General features: G+C 40.6%; 1 protein-coding gene across 2 annotated transcripts in view; it reads left to right on the top strand.

Annotated features, from left to right (window-relative positions):
• LOC144753369 (cGMP-dependent protein kinase 2-like) overlaps window positions 1-22,164 on the top strand; it is a 1,794,633-nt gene that overhangs the window by 1,173,999 nt on the left and 598,470 nt on the right. Inside the window, exons 10-11 of one of the 2 annotated variants that reach the window (XM_078641086.1) lie at window positions 4,722-4,733; window positions 19,583-19,594. The exons of the other annotated variant lie outside the window; for it this stretch is intronic. Coding sequence (XP_078497212.1) covers window positions 4,722-4,733; window positions 19,583-19,594 — 24 coding nt within the window. The remainder of the gene's footprint in view (window positions 1-4,721; window positions 4,734-19,582; window positions 19,595-22,164) is intronic. 2 annotated transcript variants of the gene reach the window in all.

Below are 22,164 nucleotides of genomic sequence, written 5' to 3'. Positions count from 1 at the left end.
GCCTGTGTCATGGTGCGTCTTGTGTGCAGGGGCAGTCACTTGATGATCTTCCATAGCATATGAAGCGTGAGGAAGCAGGTGAAGCAGAGAGCGTTGATTGGTGATTTGATGGTGAACTTTTTAACAATGATCATTCCAGGATTTCTGGTGTAGTTGGCGGGTATGGGTGGGGGTCCCAGGTGTAAGAACCAACTGGAGTCGTTCCAAGGGTTGCTATTGTTATTGCCAAAGATCAGTACTCTTTCTTGTCCTTATTCGGCTTCAGGCAGTTGTTCTTCATGCAGTCGGCGACACCCAGCATGCATCTATGGAAGTTCAGCTTGGTGGTGTTGGCATTATCGGTGAGGGAGAGGATAAGTTGGGTGTTATCTGCGTGGGATATTATGTTGAGATCATTGGATCTGACTATGTTGGCCAGTGAGCTTATGTATTCATTGAAGAGCATAACAGAACCCTGGGAGATACCACTGATTATATCCTTGGGCTCAGAGGTAAAAGGTAATAGGCAGACCCTCTGTGCCCTCCCAGTGAGGAAGTTAGGAAGTTAACCAAAATACACAGTTCAAGAAAGGTAACTGGTTTAATACAGACTGTCTAAATAAGAAAAGAGAATTAAGGAGAGAACAGCGCAGTCTGCGTAAAAAATTTGATAAGGCTAGAGCAGAAAACCTCGCCAAATTAATGAAAGACTATATCATGCTGCTTAATAGCACAAGAAGAGCCCATAGGAATAATTGTTGGTGGAAATTGCTGGAGGCAATAAAATCCAAGAACATACGGCTGTTCTGGAATCTAGTCCGATCAGTATCAGAGGCCTCAGCCGCTTCAATGATCAGCGTGGTAGAAGAGGGTGCCTGGGAGGTTTATCTGAAAGAACTATACCCAGCGGGGAGAAAAATTGAAGAGGAAGTGCAGGGGGACTGGAGAGGTCTAGTAGACGATTTAAAACCAGACTTCTCAGTAGAAAATGTTTTTAATACGATAAAGACCCTTAACTTAACAAGAGCTGCTGGTCCAGATAACCTGCCAGCCCAGATAATTAAGTCACGTACACCTTGGTGGGCTGAATTTTTCTCCAACATGTTTGCAGTAATCCTAGAACTAGGGACAATACCTAGTAATTGGAAGGGAGCGATAATTAGACCGATCCATAAAAAAGGGGACGTCAACGCACCAAGGAATTATAGATTAATTAATCTACTCGATATTGGAGAATTTTTTTTTACCAAGATCATATTAGGTAGGTTAAAGGTTTGGGCAGAAGAGAGAGGAATTATCCCAGCGGAACAAGGTGGCTTTAAAGAAGGCCTCTCCACAATAGACCATTGCTTCGCCCTATGGGCCCTGGTTTGGAAATAGATAGAACAAAATGGGAAGTTACATTGTTGTTTCGTTGATTTCCGGGCAGCGTTCGATTCTGTGGATCGTAATAAACTTTGGGAAGATATGTTAAAATATGGATTACCGGATGCCTTGTTGATGATCCTAAAAGAGCTTCATAGTGGGAACTGGGCCCAGGTCATTAGGGATACGCATGGGGCACTAACTCATAAGATATTAGTAGGGAATGGTCTTAGACAGGGGTGCGTTTTGGCACCCATGCTATTTTCAATCTTTTTGGCAGATCTTCCCACGGGACTGGAAGTAGAAAGAAGCGCAAGTCCAAGAATGAATGGGCATAAAGCGCCTTGCCTTTTATATGCTGACGACCTAGTGATCCTGGACTAAACTAAAATAGGACTCCAAAGGAAATTAACTGCTTTTAAACACTATTGTGATAGGAAAATACTGACTGTAAATATGGAAAAAACTAAGGTTTTATGTTTTGGAAAGAGTAAGAAGAATTTCAATTGGTTTTTGGGTGATGACAATTTAGAGGCAGTTAAGGAATATAGATACTTAGGCCTCTGGTTTGATAGTGCGCTAAAATGGCGTCCCCATTTGGAGGCTCAAAAGGCAAAAGCTTTTTCAGCCACATGTGGGCTAAAAAAGTTTAATAAAGAATATGGAGACATGACACACAAACCACTGATAAAGGCATTTGAAGCAATGATCCCCCCCCCCCAAGTATTGTTTGGGGCAGAAGTGTTATACTTGAGCGGTAAACAGGAGTGGGATCAGGAAGAGGGAAAAATTCTAAAAATGTTATTGTCTTTACCTAATTGTACAATGGTTCAAGCAATTAGAATGGAACTAGGGTTAACTTCTTGGAGTGTACAATCCCAAATGGCTCTGGTAAGATTTTGGAAGCGCCAAGAACCAGGATTGACACCTAAGGTCTCTCAATGGTGTGGAGAGGAAATCCAAATAAGTAATCTCGGCTGGGCAAAAGATGTGAGAAAAACTCTCCAGAAAGTATCTGGGCGCCTTAATGTGAGATTTACCCAGAACGCCCAGATAGGCGTCTTTACAAAGAGAACACTTAGGGAACAAGGCCAGTTGTTCTCAAGGGAACAGGACCTAGATTACATGCTGGAGAAAAAATCAGTCCAGTGGTCAAAGAACTCCTGGGTAAATGAAGGTTGGTTCCCGTATCTGGATATATTGCCTAACCAAGGGTTAAGACATGAAATACTAAGATTCCGGGTGGAGATTAACCCCTGGAAGATAGACGGGAAATTAAAGTCCGTATTGATTGGCCCATAAGGTAACTGTACCTGTGGGCGTGGCCTAAGAAATAATATGTTGCACATATTGCTTGATTGCACATTTGTACATGATTTAAGGAAACTTTTTACGTCCTATATTCCTATCACATACGATAATTTCACGTGCCCAGGCGATATGCTTACTTGCAGATATGCATTCGCTAGAAATTGCAATTGGATTGGGTAAATTCCTGAAGGCTATAAAAGATTTTGGAAGGGAGCTATCGAAGGAGGGACACTGATTGTAAGTCCTTTTAAGCATTTTATAAAATTTGAATCTGTCTTTTTATTTTTCTAGAGATGTGAGAACTTCTAAAAAACTGGGTTTAATGAATTTTGTGTTGGAGGGCGCCACCCTCTCTTGTACTTTTTTTTTTAACCTTTATTGAATTTTAATTAATTATGATATAGTAGAAATGTTATCTGTTCGTACTTCTTGGATTTTGATTGTGTTTTGTTTTGTATTGTTTAAAAGACCATGGTCTAAATAAACAAGATTCTCTCTCTCTCTCAGTGAGGAAGTAGGTGATCCACCTGAATGTGTTCCCTTGGATGCCGATGTGGTGTAGTACTTCGATCAGCATGTGGTGGGATACATTGTAGAAGGCTGCTGAGAGGCCAAGGAGGATCAGAGATGCTGTTTCTCCTTGGTCAATGAGGGTTTGGATGTTGTCGTTGGCTGCAATAAGGGCGTCCAGCTAGTCTCTGAAATTTTGCAACAGCTGCGGTGGGGGTGCTGACCATCTTGGGGGTGGCGGTGCGGGGGGTTGAGATGTTGAATTGGATGATGGCGTGTTCGGTTCATGTGAGTTCTGTGATGTGAATGTATGTGATGCAGTTGCTGGAGGTAAAAATGGGGTCCAGCATGTGTTCTGCAGTGTGTGTGAGGTTGTGGACAATTTGGGTCAGTCCGAGGCTGTTCATACTGGTGAGGAGGTGGGTGGTGTTGTTGCTGGGGTTGTAGAAGTGGAAGTTGAGGTCACTGAGGAAGAAGTAGTCCTTTGAGTCCAAGGTAAAGTGCAAAATGAAGTCTGCCATGGTGTTGCAGAATCTTGACTGCGGGCTTGGGGTTGGGTATGTGAGGGTGCCTCTGGTGGTTGTCTTGTCGTCCATGTGAAGCTTGAAGTTGAGGTGTTCCATGGGGGTGATGGTATTGTTGGTGGTGGTGTTGCACTGTATGTTCTCTTTGTGGATGATGGCTGATCCTCCTCCTGGCTCATTGGTGTGGTCCTGGTGAGTAATTTTATATAATTTGGGAAGCGCTGCTGTGATGTCTGGGGTGGATGCAGCATTGGACTGAATGCAGGGTTCTCAGCAAGGAAGCCGATGTCAAGTGTGATGGTGGTGATGATGTCCCATAAATCTGTGCGGTACTACGAATAGAGCACTTGTGTCCCTACTGGTGTAGTGTGGCGTGAGGTCAGCGTGGTGCTTTGCGAAGTGACGTGGTCGTGCTGGTGCAGGAGAAGGTGAAGGTGAAACTGGTGCAGGGGAACAGTTCAACAGTAGACTGTGGTGCTGTATGGTAGCAGTGTTCGCTGGGGCATCAGGTGTAGTCACGGCATGGAGGCCAGGAGACTGGTGTTTTGATACTGGGCGGGGCCCAGCCTTAGGTGGGCACGCCTTAGGCATGCCACTGGCGGCAGTCTCCATTAAGTAGGTCTTGGGAAGTGGTAGGGGTTCTGTATGGCGATGGGTGAGGCTAGCAGAGAGCGGGAAAGCAAAGTAGAACTACAGAAGTTATCCTGTACTGTTATTGTTTCGAACGTGGGAACACACAGTTTAGTATGGGGTCAAGGACCTCCCTTGACTAAGAACAAGCTATTGTATCATACGTTTAAAGTGGTTTTAGCATGATATTGCACTACTGTGCAGCATTTAAATATGATTTTATCCTGGTGTTGGGTCAAAGGCCTCTGTAAACCATGGGCATGTGTGGAATTATGCTTTCAATGGATTGATCTGTGATGCAGCGATGAAGGAACGTAGCATACTGGCGTGCCTTGCTGAGTGAGTAGTTATGTGACAAGGCCTGATACTGTCCTCAGCAGTCTAGTTTGAGGTTATTAAAAGAAAGAAAAGTGTGTAAAAAAATTAAGTTATGCTCACCATCTTTCCCACCTACAAGTTTCTACCCTTGCTCTTACATTAATCTGCAGATGAGGGGGAGTATAGGCAAATGATAGAACAAACTGTATCTGTAAAGTGAAAAAAAATCTTTACTATGCAAAGAAAATTAGTTGTAGGTTTTTCTTTTATTTGTAACCATAAAGGTTCAGTTTCAATAACCTGACTACATTATGAGAAAAATAAATGTCAAAGATAAAAGGCAGTTTGGTAAAAATTTATTCTGAAAGAAAATAATGACGTTATAGGATTCCCAGTGTACTGCTTCTAATATCCACCTATAAACCATACACTTTCGATATCTTTGACGTGTGTACTTGTCCTGAGATGAAAGTTGCTCATGGGCGATTGTAGGAGCATTTGGACCCATGTCTTTCTGGGGGTGGAGTGGGTGGTAATCAAATATGTGAGCAGGAGCAGAAGTGTGACAGAGGCGGCAAAGTTGAGAAATGACAGAGAAGCGGCAACTGGGATATTATAAGCATGCTACAAGCTGGTGCAGCTGGAATAATAGAAAAATGGTAGGTGGAAGTTTGTGCTAAATGGAAGAAAAGAAAATGAGATATTGAAAACATGGTCGAATTGGATAAATGCAGGAGGCAAATTATACATGCACATACAGATATAAAGGAATGAAAGATATAAGACACACTGGGGCAGTGGGATTCAGGTTAGAAGGTAAATATTCTGCATTGGACACTCAGCAACTTGGCCCACTGAACGGCTTTTACCGTTTGGGTAAGCGGTGCCTCGGTTATGAAATCATAAGACAACTACTTTGATAGTCATATTTTCAGATGTGTTGATGCTATATGATAAGACTTTGTTTTTATACTTTACCATCAGCCTTTTTAGCCCTTTTGGAAGTGGAATCATGTGGGTTGTGTATTTTCATTGCAACCCTTAGTGTGATTTCTAAGATTTGATGTGTATGACAAATTGACTTTCTCTACTTACACATAGATAGAAAAGGAAGATGGGGAGAGAAGGATGGGAATTGGCATTTATAGTAACCTTTATGCAAAGTTTACTTTGAGTACAAGAAATCTTCCTTGTCTGTAATGAATGTTGTGCATTTTCCCAGGGTTGGTGCTTTTTGCTTCATAACAATGGACTCAGACACAAAAAATGTTGCCCTGCTTATAATATTAGTTTGTATTAACGAGAGCATTCCTCGGGTGGAAAAGAATATGACCTGTTTTAGCTGACCTTTTAAACCCTTGGCCGTGGCGGTAATTCCGCCGCGGCGCTGGGGAGGGGGGGGCCGCGCGGCGCCGACATGCTGGTGACGGAACCACTCCGTCACCCGCCAAGGGTGGGCTGTGCTAATGACGGAGTGGTTCCGTCACGGCGCCGCCTGCCTAATAGAACGTGCCGTGCAGGCACGGAATCAACGCCGCACAGGTGTTGCGGCCGGGCCGTAACGGAACCACTCTGTTATTAGCACAGCCCACCCGTGACTGGTGACGGAGTGTTATAGAAGGGGTTAAAGAGTCTTCAAATCAAAAACTGTATGAGGTGCGTTTATTGTCAGAACAAGTTATTGGGTTCTCATCAGCATGACCCTATACTTAAGAAATTCTTTAGTTACCTACAGAGGGTTTTGAGTTTTTTGATTTAGGACTTTACCTCACACCCCCTGAATGCTGAATGTTATAGGATCTCAGCATATAGGAAAGAGTTGTCGGTAGGTTACAATAGCTTTGCTCCTTGGTGGTAAGAATTAACTCAGACAGAAATTAAGTATACGCTCCTTGGAGCTGGGCTCTTCTAGATCTCTAGACTATGCCTCGCAGACAGAGAGACAGTCTACACATTTGTTTTATATGTTATGGGTTTCTTTCTGTGTAAATGCATATATTTTAGTTACTCCTTTCTTAAGAGGGACATTTTCTGTGGTATTCTTTAAAGGGAAACATGGGTCTGTATCTCCTTGGCCCAGTCACTCAATTTAGGAGATTGCTGTTGTAATGAGAAAACTGAACATTAAGCCGAATTCCATTCACTTTCGCTGCCAGGAAAAGTGGACTGCTGGCAAAGAAAACTACATATTAAAAACATGTACAGGAAGTTATTTTTTGAGTATATTTTATTGAGAAGTACATGTCAATATATACACAATTTGTCAAAAAAAGAGAATTAAACTATCTTCAAATTATGACCACACAATATATTACTATGAAATATTAGCATCTCAGATTTCTAAACACACAAATCATAATGCAGATATCAGTAGATATAATATCTGAGAAACTCATAAAACCTGGAAAGGAAGAATTAGGAAAGGTGGACAAGGGAGGGAACTATGTAGATAGCATACATTATATATTAAACCATTTATTATAGATACTTAGAAAGTAGAGACAATATCATACAAGTCCACAAATATAACAATTCAAATGGAGATAGTCCTCGTTATTAAACAATATCTAATAGGTGAACAGTAAGCCCTAATTAAAATAACAGTGTTAATGGCTAAAGCATCAACAGTCCTAATAATAAGAGCAACAACATGAATGTAAATGATGATAATTAATTAATAAGGAGACAAAAAAGGAAGCGACTACCTTTTTGTAAAGACAAATTTTAAGTATTACCAGAAACAGAATGTTTATTCGCTAGAAACAGTTTCCAATCTGGATTTAAATGAGAACATTATCCAGCAATCTGTAAATGAGTTTTTCATATGATGCCATTTTATACATTACAATAAGCCATTCATCATCTGTAGGATGTTGTGATGTTCTGATGTTGTGTTACATCATGTAATAGAAAAATAAATTCAGTTAAAGGAATAGATACCTGTATAGCTCTGTATTTAGAGTAGGTTATGAAAGACAGTATTTTGTTTTAATTGGAGATCTAATACAAGTATATCGCAGTCCTCCTGTGGGCACCTCCAACAAGTAGAATTTAATTCTGGCCTCTTTCATTCCATTATCCATGTTCATAATAACATCCACCCACTCCTCTTTGGAATAAGCTACAGTAAGTAACCCTTGCCCTTTGACGTGAAGTTGTGCTAGTAATGGGCATTGAGTGTAGTTTATGCACTATGGAATTATAAAATCCAGAAACTGCACCTTTGAATTTCCCCCAAAGTTTCAAGTATTATAACACTGAGGAATCCTTAAGTATCCAGGGATAAGATCCTATACTATGAAACATAGTTTGCTTTAGTTGTAAATATTTCCCCTCTTGGGAGCTAGGGAGTTCAAATTCTATCTGAAGCAACTTCACCATCAGCATAAAAACTTTTTTTCGGCTATTGCCATGAAATCAGACATAATTAAAATTTGATTTAAAACAGTAAACAGTAAAATCATTCAATAATTAAAAGCTTAAAGTCATTACATATAAGATATTTAAAAGGACCCACAGATAAAACCTTTATTATTAATAACAGGGGGTACCCGGTAAACCAAACGGCATCTGGGTGAAATTAGTAAATTACAAAAAAGCGATTCCAAGGTATTTTCTTCAAGGAACTTAATTATGAGGACAAAAACTATTAATTATCTGTCTCATCACACCATAAATTGTATGATATATATCTATCATCTAATTAACGTTCATCCAATGGTTACTACCAGCAATTGCAAAAAAATTATATACATATATTAAATAAGAAAAAACAACAAAACAACAATTCGATTTGTCAATTATTTTTGTAAATGTTCCTTTTTCATTTTATGCATTATTAATACAAATTAGCCAACCAAACAATATTCAATCTTGTGAGGAATGATGTCTTTTAGTCCAAAAACCCAATATTTTATACTCGATCCAAGCGGTCCAAATGTACTATTGTTGTGGACCCTTAATCCAAGGGTTGTGTTAGAAGCCCAATGTTATTTTTTACAAGGAAAAATGGCAATGTCTTTTCTTAGCCTGATTTTCTTTTCGAACACCAAAATCGCAAGGAGCAAAAGAAGCTAAGCAAGTTTTTTGTAGCTTCAAAACCAAATGATGCTCCTGGGGAATAAATCCACACAATCTCCAAATCAGAACAGGTGTCGAAATTAATAATAACTGTCGACGCGTTTCGGCCTTTCAAACAGTTTAAGGCCTCTTCAGGACAAGGGGCAACAAAGTTTCATTTAAGTGATCCTACAAAAAACAAAATTTAAACACAATCAATAATGTTCAACTTAAACTAAATTTTTGAAATTTACAGTCTGTTTCATGGACACAGGCACCCGTAGGAGCCACTACCACTATAAGAAGAACAAATTCTCAAGGTTTTAGGTATCAGAAGGGCTATTTACACACCAGAAAGAGAAAATGTGATCTGAAAAACCATCACCAAAGATGAACTATTATTATTTACACTCATTCAGTAATGAAATCATTCGATTAGAGGGCCCTTTAGTCACTGTGTCTAATAAAAAAATAAAAAAATGTGTGTGCATCCATGAGTGACAGCACCCCAAGACGATTGAGCTAGCCTAGTCTGTTATACATACCAAAAAATTATTCTCCAGTTATAAGAACCAAATTAGGATATGGTTGTCCAAGGTCGCGGATATACTAGGGGATGTCACTTAAATCAGGAAGAAGTTCCTATATAGTGCACACCTGTGCTTATTCAGATTTCATTATAGTCTCAAGCCTGTGATCCAATCACCTATAACAATAAATACAAGTATAATCATCAAATAACCCTATTCCACTACACAATTATCCTAACAATACCAAACTAATCAAAAATCAGGCTTTATACGAAAGAATTGAATGAAAAAGAGGGGCTTAACAATCACAATACCATAGCTCGAAAATAGCCACATATTGACGATTACACCCGGGTCAGTTACGAGATACTAGCGTAACCATTAAGAAACGGAATATCACGTATACCGTGTACCCAACATCGTAGGGCTACGTATAAGGGTCGAACCAAGCTTACCGGCATCCGCAGCGAGTATTCACCCACATCAATTTGGGGAAACGGGCCAGAGTCTACAACTACTCGGCGTGTATCTAGGCGACCGGAAAATGAACTAGCGGGCTATGAAACTTTACAAGGCGGAACTCCGCCTACACCGACTCAACCAACCGGACACATTCAGGTCAGGGGAAACCAAAACAAATAACGGACTAAAGACACTCGCGTACCTCAACCAAAATGGACGCCCTCTATTTACACTCCTAACTCATTATGATCGATTGTTCTGTGTATCTGCAGACACACTCCTTTTTCAGAAAGAAGTAAGGAGAGAGCGGAAAAGAAAGAAGAAAATGAATCAAAAGGGACAAATAATTAAAACAAAGGGAAAAAAAATCCTGAAATTAGGAAAGCAAGTTAAACCAAACACCCCAATTCCCAGTGTGATACCATATACCTCTTCCATTCTAAAATCAATTTCGATTTACAAAAAACCACATTATATACATATTATACATTAATCAATTAATTATACGTACACTACAACATACTCATACATATTACCATTGATATCAAGAAAAATATTTTATAACAGTGACATGAATCAGCTAAACCCTTTAACAGATAAGTGACCATATTTCATCCCTATCATTCAGTCCAGTTTTGGAAGTCTGATATTTTTCGATGAGTCTAGCTTCCAATTGATTTAATTTCATCTCAGTATCTCTCGTGTTTTTGTTAGATACCACGCATAATACTGTCCAGTATATGTCGTTGAACGAGTGATTGTAACTCTGATAGTGGCTGACCAAAGGAGCCCCTATGGTCATGCACTTAATACGGGATCTGTGTTGGAGGACCCTAGTTTTAACACTCTCGGTCGTTTGTCCAATATAGACTTTATTACATGGACACTTGATACAATATATCAGATTTTTTGAGTTGCAGTTAGAGAATACTCTTTGAATGTGCAAACTACCATTGATGTCGACTTCCTTTGAGTCTCTCGTCATCTCACATGCCACACAATTGTGGCACCTGAAATGACCCAAAACCGGAGGTAGTCCCAACAATTCCCTCGTGGTTTTAGGTCCCAGTTTAGGCACAATGGTTTTAGCTCTTACAAGTTGGTTACGAATGTTGCAGCCCTTCTTAAATGCAAATAATGGTTTCGGAATGTCGATTTCACCCAACAGTTTCCAGTTGTTTAAAATCAATTTTTTAACCCTATTTGCCCTGGGACCATAGGTTAAGACACAGGTTAAGGGAGTGTTACTAATATCTTTCTCGTTGGGTACCAACAAAGTCTCTCTCGGCGTGTACCAAGCTCTTTTCAAGGCCACCTTTACTTATCTTCTAGGGTAACCTCGCAAAATCAATTTTTCTCTTAGCAGATTGGCATGATCAAAATATTGTTCTTTATTGCTGCAGTTCCTCCGAATACGGAGGAACTGGCCATAAGGCAAGTTTTCTTTCAGTGATCTAGGATGGCCACTGTTAAAGTGCAAAAGGGTGTTTCGATCTGTTGGCTTAGTATATAAGCTAACACACAGTTTACCATCTTCATGTTAGATGTACACATCTAAAAAATTGATTTTGTGATGATCACTTGATACAGTAAAGTTAAACTCCTGGGTTCTGTGATTTAGCCAAGAGTGGAATTCGGTCAGTTGTTCTGAATCCCAGAAACTGCACCTTTGAATTTGCCCCAAAGTTTCAAGTATTATAACACTGAGGAATCCTTAAGTATCCAGGGATAAGATCCTATACTATGAAACATAGTTTGCTTTAGTTGTAAATATTTCCCCTCTTGGGAGCTAGGGAGTTCAAATTCTATCTGAAGCAACTTCACCATCAGCATAAAAACTTTTTTTCGGCTATTGCCATAAAATCATACATAATTAAAATTTGATTTAAAACAGTAAACAGTAAAATCATTCAATAATTAAAAGCTTAAAGTCATTACATATAAGATATTTAAAAGGACCCACAGATAAAACCAGCAGCATGTGAGGGAAACATCACAGCAATGTTAAAAAGCAAAGTTAAAATTCATTAAAAAACTCCTATACCTATTTTGTACTACTGCATGTACCAGAAGTCAATATTCGAAAACCAGTAAAAATAAACTTTTTGTAAAATCATTAAAACAGTGGAATGCAACTGGAAGACACAGGGATCTTAGGTACTTGGCACTAGACACCAACAGGGCAAACTTTTCCTGTCTGTGTCTCCACATATATGCAAAAAACTGGGAGACAGCAAAAACAATTGGTTGAGCAGTGTCTGCCTTGAATACCCTAGTTGCAATTTTGTAATCCCTGATGCACAGATAGTAGTACAGCAGTAGGGTCCATTTTCTGCTATTTGCAGGGTACTGCGGACAAAAGTAAAGGACATGGTCTACAGTTTCTTTGGCCTCTGGGCAGAATGGACAACTTAGATCAGGTTCAGCAGCAGCAAGGGGGCGCTGCCACTTTGCAGTAAATGATCGAAGCAGAAAGGTCCCACTTCGAAACATAAGGTAAAATGTCTTAGCAGCCAAAGGCTTAACTGTGTCCATGTACATTTCCCCCCAAAAGTATCTTTAAATTCCAGAAAGGTAAAGGTCAGGGTTCCTGTCCCCCCTGAACCGTGGAATCTACCATCTACATATCTCCAGTACTGCTCCTTAAGCATACACTTGGAAAAGCCACTAGACATTTCTTGGTCGGCCCACATGTTGCTGCACCCAATCTCCTTAAGTGAATGCTTAATATATTCCAACCAGGGGACTCTGGTGGCATCAGGGAATTTTGTGATTTCTTACAGGCCCAGCTGATAAGGTAATAGATCTGCTGAGGACCAGATAGTCCTCCAGTACATTAAGGGTATGAGTTTTACTCTAAGGGTGAGCTGACGAATGCCAAGATCCAAATGGAGTGGCACTAGTGGAGTACTAGGAGGAAGATTGGGTGAGGAGTCTGAGAAAACAATTTCCTGTCTGTTCAAGGTCATTGGCATTGACATGCCCCCTAAGCACCCCACCATATAGGGACCCCCCTACCCCACAGGGCTTGCAAGTTGTAAATTTGCAATGCTGGTGTCATCAAACAAAAGCATTCAAGGCTCTCAGAAGGTCACCAGTGTAATATTCCAGTCTGAGTTTGGACTTGTGAATCTGAGGTGACCAGCTAAACTGCACTTCAAGAGTGAGTCCCAGATGTTCAAAGGTGCAAGCCCTCTCCAGTTGGGTACCATTAAAGACTGGATGTGATCTGGCCTGGCAGGGGTTCAACACTATATGTTTTGTCTTGTTAGTATTGATCTCTAGTCTTCTCTGCCTGCAGAAGACCCCAAACTGGTCCAGGAGATTTGAATACCCATTGGGGATCTCGAGACCAGTAGAGTGTCATTCGCATACAGGAGGGCCGGGACCGTCCTGTTGGCCAGACGCGGGGCATCAAACTTACATTGCTTTAGCATGTTTACCAAGTCATTAATGTATAACAGAAACAAAGTGGGGGCTAGTACGCACACCTGTCTAACCCCCTGAGACACTGGAATGGGATCTGTGTATTCCCTCACAGGGCCATACCTAACGTACGCATAGTTATCCAGATAGAGCATCCTGAACACATCAATTAGGTATTTCAGAACCCCCATTGTGCTTAAAACTACCAACAGACCCTCCATGGAAACTAAGTCAAAACCGACTGTAGGTTGACAAAATGGGTTAGAGGCGCCCACCCCCATGTGACATATTCCCAATAGATTAGTTCTAATAATAGCACTTGATCAATAGTACTTGTTCCAGCCTAAACCCTGCTTGAGGGTTGTCAACACACCCACTTCCTCAACCCAGGCTTGAAGTCTACTCAACAGGATTCGGCTACAAGCTTCTGTGAGCTGTTGATGAGGCTAATAGGGCTATAATTTGATAGGGCAGACCTAAGGCTCCTTTTTTATATTGGGACCATTTCAGCCCCTACCCAAGTCCGTGGCATGGCAAGCCGGTTCATAATACTGTTAAAAAGACGCCAAAATATGGGCACCAAATCTCCATCTCGCCTTTGAACAGGTGCCCAGGCACTTTATCAAGCCCTGGTGCTTTCCTTGGTGTGATCCAATCAATAGCTACAGCAACTTCACTCATGGTGATAGGGCTGGAAGCACAATCAATCTGGAGGGATGGGCCAGCTACAAGCAAAACACTAGGGCCTTCCATACTAAGACTACAAGTGAGTTCCCTCAAAGAGCCAAAACTGCTTGCTTCCAAGACTGTAGCAATGGCCTCTCACAGCTGGGACTGTATAGCAGCGGTAGCAGCAATAATGCACCATCTCAGCCTGCGTCTGTTACTGGTTGGAAAAAACCCTCCTGTCTAGGGGTTCTAGGTCATGTAATGTGATAGTTACTAGGTCTCAATAGGCATAAGGAGAGGTCCAAGGTGTTATAGTCACTGTTCTGCCTGAATACCACCTCCATGTCAATTACCCGCAATCACAGCCTGGCATCCCTCAAAATGTAATCAATACAACTAGTCCGACCTTGCCGATTGAAGTTAACCATCCCTTTTTTATCTGATGGTGTCCTCTCATTGAAGGCTCAGAGGCCATTGTTGAGGGTGAAAGTATGTATTTGTAGGACTGCAGCTGCCCATTTTTTAATCGGTTGGAGTGTTGTAGTTCTATCTAGGACCCTAATTCGATATTCCTGATTTATGCCCTTATGTGGTTATAATAAATAATATCCTTATAAAGTCATAAGAATCATATCCATATTTAGTCATAGCCCATCCTGTCCAAATTAAGCAAGGCTACTTCCCCAGGCTCCTAGAAAGTACAACGAGTTCTGTAAACAAACCAAACTTCCAGCATCCTGGGAATTCCCCATTGCTTTTGTTTTGATTTCGTCCTAGAACTCCTGTGAGCACTCTAAGAACGGCCAGTTCTTAGTGACATCTTTATTGACGTCTTATATCCAACCTTACGTCAAAACCCGGCACCTTTCAGGTATAAATATACCAACGTTGCCTTAAGCAAACACACGGTGGATGTTTTGGAGCAGAGCGGCTATCTACTTGCCCGAGAGCCCAGCTGATGCGAGAGCCCACGGACGACGCCCCTCCCCTTTGACGCACTGCGAGAGACGCTGTCTTTTCTCCTGCCGAGAAATCCAGCTCCGGTGTTTCCAGATACCCTTGTGGGTTACTGGGATATTGAGTCCTGAGAGAGAGATACGAGACCTCCTGCTTTCTATTACCCAGGTACGGAGCTGACTAAACCCTTAAAGAGAATTCTTGATTCAGATTCCTTGGCAAAACCAACTTAACTTAAACTGCTACTTACTTACTCCTTCCCACGTATTAGGCTTAGGTCAGGTACACCGGGGTAGGCGTATTTAGAAGCACCAGTTGAGTACGTTAGTCAATGTATGTTTGTATGTATATATTTTATCTATTTTAAAGTAACAAATGGCTAAGAAGCCATATCAATGCTTTTACAGTATTATTTCATATTACTCCTTTTACTGTACGCACTTTACTTCATGCTAAGTGTTGCCATTGTGGCAATACATTTCTCTTTTATGAGAAAGAAGACTGCTCAATAAATAACACCTTTTATTGAAAACGCCAGTCTCTCTTTTCTCTACACTCTGGTGAAACTAAGTATGCACACTTGACTGAGTGAAATAGCTGTCTATTGTTTTCACACGACTCTAGAGATACACTCTTATTCTGAGGGAGCAAAGTTGTCATGTTTTATGGTTGTCAGAAGCTAATCCCTTCTTGTCTATCCAGGGAGGTTAAACTCCTCCTCGTTTATTCGAGAAAGTTTCTAGTGACCTCTGAGCTAGCTGGCAAACCTTAAGTCTAATATAGTCAGTAGAGACCTAGATGACCTCAGTCCTACGTCTACACTGCTGAATATATTATTCCAATGCGCAGAGCCTATTGGGAATATAGGAACTACACTACAGGAGTGTAAGCTCTGGAATTGCTCATACTTCATCCTCTCCTACGCTAAGTGCTTCAGTGGTAATACCAAGGGGTTGAAAATTGCAATTAAAATTGCCTGGCGCAAATCTATAAGCATCAACCTGGAGAGATTAAGGATGTCCATTAATTACATCAATAACAGTTAGACCAGTCATATTGCCCTCGTGCCTACAATATACATTATACAACCATAATGAGAAATCATCTGGAAATTGGAAAAGCACACATAGCACGTCAGGGGACCCAACATCAATAATATTTGAAGTAGAGCCAAGGTGGTTCTTAACTAAATTGCAAGCCCCCCCTTTGCCCCCCCCGAACGGCCTACCCTTCCCTGAAAACTGAGCAGGTTGTCATAACAAACAAACTCAGGCAGAGAATGTGGCAAAACAGTCAATGTTTCTTGGAACATACATTAGTCAAATGGTCCCCAACGCTACACCACTCTGGGCATGGCAGGTTGTTTTTAATACCAGCTAGATTCCAGGAAACCTGTTTATTAGAAGAGGGCAATAAGACAGTGGAATCATAACCAATAGAAACACAGAAAGGAACAGATTTTTCTAGTTGAAAATTGTTAGATGCATGTTGCTACAACAGATCATTTTGGCTACGGACTTCTAATTGTACTTCACAAGTGAAAATTAAAAGAGGGTGTGAGACCAGGTTCAACCTCTCCAGCTAAAGAATGATGATGGATTCAACCCAGATCTGTGACTGGGGGTGAGTGTCTGAAAAGTTTCAGCGCTCCGTCCATCATCTCCTTGTGTTTGCTTTGTTTGTCCTAAGTTGGCAGGGTATGCCCAGATATGGGTCCCTTGCTCACTTTGCCACTGGATTCAAGCTAGCCTGGCTGATGAAGGATGTTACCTAGAAACTGGTCCCAGAATGCTTGTTTGCGGTTCAGGGAAGACCTGGCTTGGCAGTTCGGGCTGGACTGTTCCCATGAAACACTGGGTCAAGACTGATTTGCATATAGTTGGGTCTGAACTGAGGTGGCGAAGTGAGCTAAAGAATGATGATGGATTCATCCCAGATCTGGGACTGGGGGTGAGTGTCTGAAAGGTTTCAGCGCTCTGTCCATCATCTCCTTGTGTTTGCTTTGTTCGCCCTAAGTTGGCAGGATATGCCCAGACGTGGGTCCTTTGCTCACTTTGCCACTGGATTCAAGCTAGCCTGGTTGATGACGGGTGTTACCCAGAATCCGGTCCCGGGATGCTTGTTTCCGGTTCAGGGAAGACCTGACTTGGCAGTTCGGGCTAGACTGTTCCCATGAGGCACAGGGTCAAGACTGATTTACATATAGCTGGGTCTGAACTGAGGTGGTGAAGTGAGCTACAGAATGATGATGGATTCAACCCAGCTCCGTGCCTGTGGGTGAGTGTCTGAAAAGTTTCAGCTCTCCATCCATCATCTCCTTGTGTTTGCTGGCCTCTCCATTAGACAGGTTTCCAGACTCCCTCTGTACCTCCTGAGGACATACGAGTTAGTTGTTGATGTCCAAGCTGGTAAGTGGCAAATATCAATTAGAAGTAGTGATGCTTGGAACACCCATTAGTTCCAGGCGACAACTTCTGCCTTTCATCCTTTCCAGTAGACCTGGTTGATAAAATGTACTCATTGGGCTTGGTTTGTAGAAATAGCCCAATGGAATGATTCTAATGGATCAGCTCACACAGCTGAACCCCAACCCCATCAAGGACCCAGAATCGATCAGCCAATAGGCCAATTCTCGATACCTACAGTTAATGATTACACAATCCCCCTGAAGCATTTCAAAAGTTTTAAGCTCACCTTCCAAAGTGAATAAGTAATCCAACATTAGAATACCTGTTCTTTCCAATATACCCCAGGAAATAGCCTGTTGACCTATTCTAATATCAGCGTTATGCCATATGGGAGCCTTTTTCATGTAGACTCGGGTTACACTTAAGGAGTTTGTGGGCATGTATCCAAATCTTAAGCACAGATGGAATAATAGGGTTGGAAGTTTGTAAAGCAGGCGATTTATAAGTATAAAATATTTTTAAACTTGAAGTTGCCTGTACAAATTGTCTTTCAATAAGAATCCTTAGTGGGGGATCATCCTGTCTGGGCCACAGATAAACCAATTGCGATTAATGGTGGGCTGTATAGTAATGATCAATGCACGGTACACTAAGGTCCCCACATCACCTTGAGCAATCAATTTGGAGATTTTAAGTTTAGGTCTCAGAGATCCCCAAATAAAGGGTTTTAATACCTTTGTCGATCTCTGGCAATATTAATATTTTAATTTTCAAAGGCAATGTACCTAAAACATAAGTGAAAAGAGGCACTATAATCATTTTCACCACCTGTACTCTACCCCAAAAAGACAAGTTAAGATGGGACCATTTTTCATACTCCAACTTTGCTCTGGTAATAAGCGATCTAAGTTATCTTGAATCATACTTTATACACCTGTGTTGATATAAATACCTAGATACTTCAGGCGATTTGCTGTCCATTTAAATTGTAGCCTAAAAAAGCTGCTTTAATTGTATTCCTGGACAGTGCGAGAGCTTCACTCTTCTTCCATTTGACTTTGTAGTCAGAAATGGTAGACATGAGTGTCCAGAGTGAAGTAGGTAGATCAGTAAGTATTAGTAATATGTCATCCACATATGAAAGTATTTTTGAGATCCATGCCAATGTAGGATTACCTGCTATTTGTGAACATTGTCTTATTGCCGCAGCCAGCAGTTCAACTGCAGGAATGAATAAAAACGGCAATAAAGGGCAACCCTGGTGGGTTCCTCTAGGCACTAAAAAGACTGAACGGAAACCCCCGCAATTCACTTGTGAGGACGGTGCCTCATATAACCATTTGACCATAGAGAAATATTAATTACCTAATACCAACTTACGTAATGTACGGAGCATGTAGTTCCATTCAATACGGTCAAAGGCATTCTTGGCATCTATGGGAATGGCTATTATCTTTTGCCAAGAGTGGTGGCTAATATCTTCAAATCTGTATTCAGAAGGGAAATTTGACAATAGCTACTGCAGTATAATGGATCAGTTTCCTCCTTATCGGCCACCTAAAGGGCGTCTTATGGTTCTGGTTTTACCCAAGAGTAAAACTCACCAGGAAAACTATCTTCTTTAGGTGCTATATTGTATGGAACATTTGAGGTCACTTGCTCAATTTCATCCTTTGTTATGTCACCCGCGAGTATGAACTGGTCCTGCTCACTGGGGCACAGGAGTGTTATTTCGTCCAATAATTCCTGTTGTTTGAGCTGATCATTATCAACCTCTAAACTATATACCTTCTCAAAATAATCTGCAAATATGTTAGCTATTGCTTGAGTCTCAGTTGTTAGCTTACCTCCAGAGTTAAAAATAGCTGGAATAGCTGTTATAGCTCTCTATGTTTTAATCGTTAGACGTGTAAACAGACAGCATTTTCTCCTTGTTCATAATTTTGAACCTTAAGTCTATGTACATATATTTTTCTTTTGAAGTATATAGTGTATGAAGTCCCATTTTAGCCTTTTCCAATCTACATCTGAAAGCTTCAGTTGGATTGGTGAAATGAGCATGTGTCAGGGTGTTGATAACATTTCCTTATATGATCTGTTGTTCTGTTCTACGTTTATATGCTGTGCAGAATCTCTCATAATTTGCCCCCTAATGGTGGCTTTTGCAGCTCCCACAAGAAACTGATTGTAATTGTGATTTTTCTGTTGTTTGTTTGTATTGAGATATGTTTAAACACCATGGTTTCCTACAAGAGCGTTTCAGATCCCAATCAAGCTGAAGACTGATAGGAGAATAAACTGATAGTGCAATTTCTAAAATGTCGCAATCAAGTACTTGTGGTATAATACAATGTAACATAAAGAAATATTCTATTCTATAATGGGTCTTCTGTACTGAAGAGTGATATGCAAACCCCTTATCTGATGGATGTAGTAACCACCAGATGTCAGTCAACCCTTGAGCTGATGTCTCCCTGTATTACTCTATCTCTGCCATGTGTCATGTCTAGGGGGGCTGTTCTGTCTAAGATCACAAACGGGACAAGATTCCAAGGACCCCGCAGAACTATTTTGGAAATTCCCATTTCCGTTAGAATTTTGTTTAGATGAGGGAAAAATGAGCTTTTGTCCCAACGGGGCAAAAATAGAACCCACTTCCTATGTGTTGTCATCGACTTTAGACTTGACTAAAACAAAACGACCATTTACATCTGACCATGACGGTAGTATTTGATATTGCAGTCTTTTCTGTATTAGAATGGCTACACCACTTTTTCTAGTAGTAGTATCGGATATAGGATCTCCTGACATATTACAAGGGGGTTTGCAGCTGTAAAGAATCTAGCCTACCCAATCATGTACAGGAAGTTCGAACTGCGATAATGCAAGCCATGACAATAGAAATGTTACAAACAAAACACAAAGTAAATTCAGCTTAAATTCTTGTTTAACATAAAAATCCTTTGTAAGAGAAGGCACTACAACCTGCTTGTGTCTGTGCGACGCAGGCAGAATGATTTTCTTAAGCGGTGGGTTAACTAGTCTATGTTGTTCTTTGCTACTTATACTTGAATTTATTTTAGTCAATCTGTTCATGTTTGCCCATATAAAAACAAAGGGCCATAGTTAGAGTTTGGGAGACAGAGTAAACCATCAAAACATGGCCGATACCCCTTGTTATCTTGCCATTGACTATAATGCACATGGATACAGTGGACAGGGCATCCACCACATTTTTATTTAACATGGTACTGTTAGACCTGGTATCTTTTGGTGTGGATTCCTCAGTCTTTTTGCCTCTGACCTCCTGTTTTTGGCTCGGTGCTGTATTTTGTTTTGCTGATGTTAGGACTCTGGGCACCTTTTCACTGCTGACCAGTGCTAAAGTGCACTGATTGTGCGACCCACATGAGAAGCCCTGCAAACTGTGTGTGCCATTTTTAACTGCCATTTCGACCTGGCATGCACATACACTTGCCAGGACCAAATCTTTAAAAAGTGATATGGTATGTGCATGTTGGATTTTTGCCATTTTTGTCTTGTTTGATTCAGATAAATATTGGCTATTTTTCTAAACTGGTGTGGACTCCTTTTGTAGTGTTTTTACTGTTTTAATGTGTGTGTGTTTGTGTGTATACAAATACTTTACACACTGCCTCTGGGATAAGCCTCACTGCGCTGTGCTAATCTACCAAGGGGATAAGCAGAGGTTATCTTAGGTGTGTAGCTTACTTACCCTGACTAGAGTGGTGGTCTCTGCCTGGCTAAGGTGCATAGCCTAGCCAACTAGAAACCCCATTTCTAACAGGCATACTGCCCCACAAACAAATAATGCCTTTGACAAACTATTTAAATGAGACTCTCAATTCATGCTTCCAACTCATATCTCGTAAACGAGAAAGACAAGGGAACCCTACTCACAACGGAGCCTGGGTAAGTAAGTATTATAAGAAAGACAATGGCTCCTGTGGAGTAAATACTTGTTAGTGCAATCAAAAGGAAGCGTAAATTTGCATATGCAGGGTTTAGGTGAGATGGCAAATAGAGAGAACAAGCCAAGAACACAGATAAGCGTTTTCCAAAGGAAACTATATTTAATTTCCATATACAATGAAAACAATTCTTACACTAAATTTGCGTTTCTGACATTATATGTGACAAGGTTTCAAAAATAAAGTTTTTTTATCCAAAAAAGCGGCCACTTTTAATTTTCACAATATGTAACATCTATAGCAATATATCACTTTTAATCTAAATCATGGGGTCAGGAGATCGATTGTTCTGCTTCGGTTTGGGATACTACCTGTAAAAACCGTAACATCCAAATGGCACTTAAAAGAAAGCTCTATGTGTAATTTGTGTGAAGGCGGGGAGCAGAATTTGGAGCACTTGATATTTATTTGCCCAAATGCGAAAGTGGTAATGACAAGAAAGAGGTTTTTAAAACCAATTTATACCAAATGTGGAATTAACTCAGCAAAGGAACTAATTATTTTATGTAAAGCTCCGCCTAACAAATTTGTTTGTTACAATTTTTATAAATTTTTAAAATCATTTTTAACTTTGTATTAGAATGACAATTTTAACAAAATGGTGTAAATAATGGATTATTGTGCATGAAATATTTGTGGTTCTCAGTGGAGTACCAAATCAAATAAATAAATAAACTTGAACATCTATATAATGATAGAATGTCATTTTCAGTAGTTCACATTTTCTTAGTTGTCGACGGCGTTTCGACCCTAATAAGGATGTAGGGTCTCTTCAGGACCTACAGTTTTTTGTGGGACATCTAAAGAAATGAAAAGTGTGTGTTTAGTTTAACTAGTCCAATAGTAGAGTCGGTTATTGGTATTACTAGTGATTATTCGATGGAGCTGGAAGAGATACCTGATTGTCGAATTGCTAGAATATTAGTGCTGTGAGTGAAGAACCATGTGCAGGTGAATATAAAATCTGTTTACTCACTAGGAAACCCGGCTGGGTTCTGTTTGAAAAAAGACAAAATCATACAAT

Source organism: Lissotriton helveticus, chromosome 5_1 (assembly GCF_964261635.1).
Source record: "Lissotriton helveticus chromosome 5_1, aLisHel1.1, whole genome shotgun sequence".
Classification (NCBI taxonomy): Eukaryota; Metazoa; Chordata; class Amphibia; order Caudata; family Salamandridae; genus Lissotriton; species Lissotriton helveticus.
This window is presented reverse-complemented; position numbering and strand designations above follow the sequence as displayed.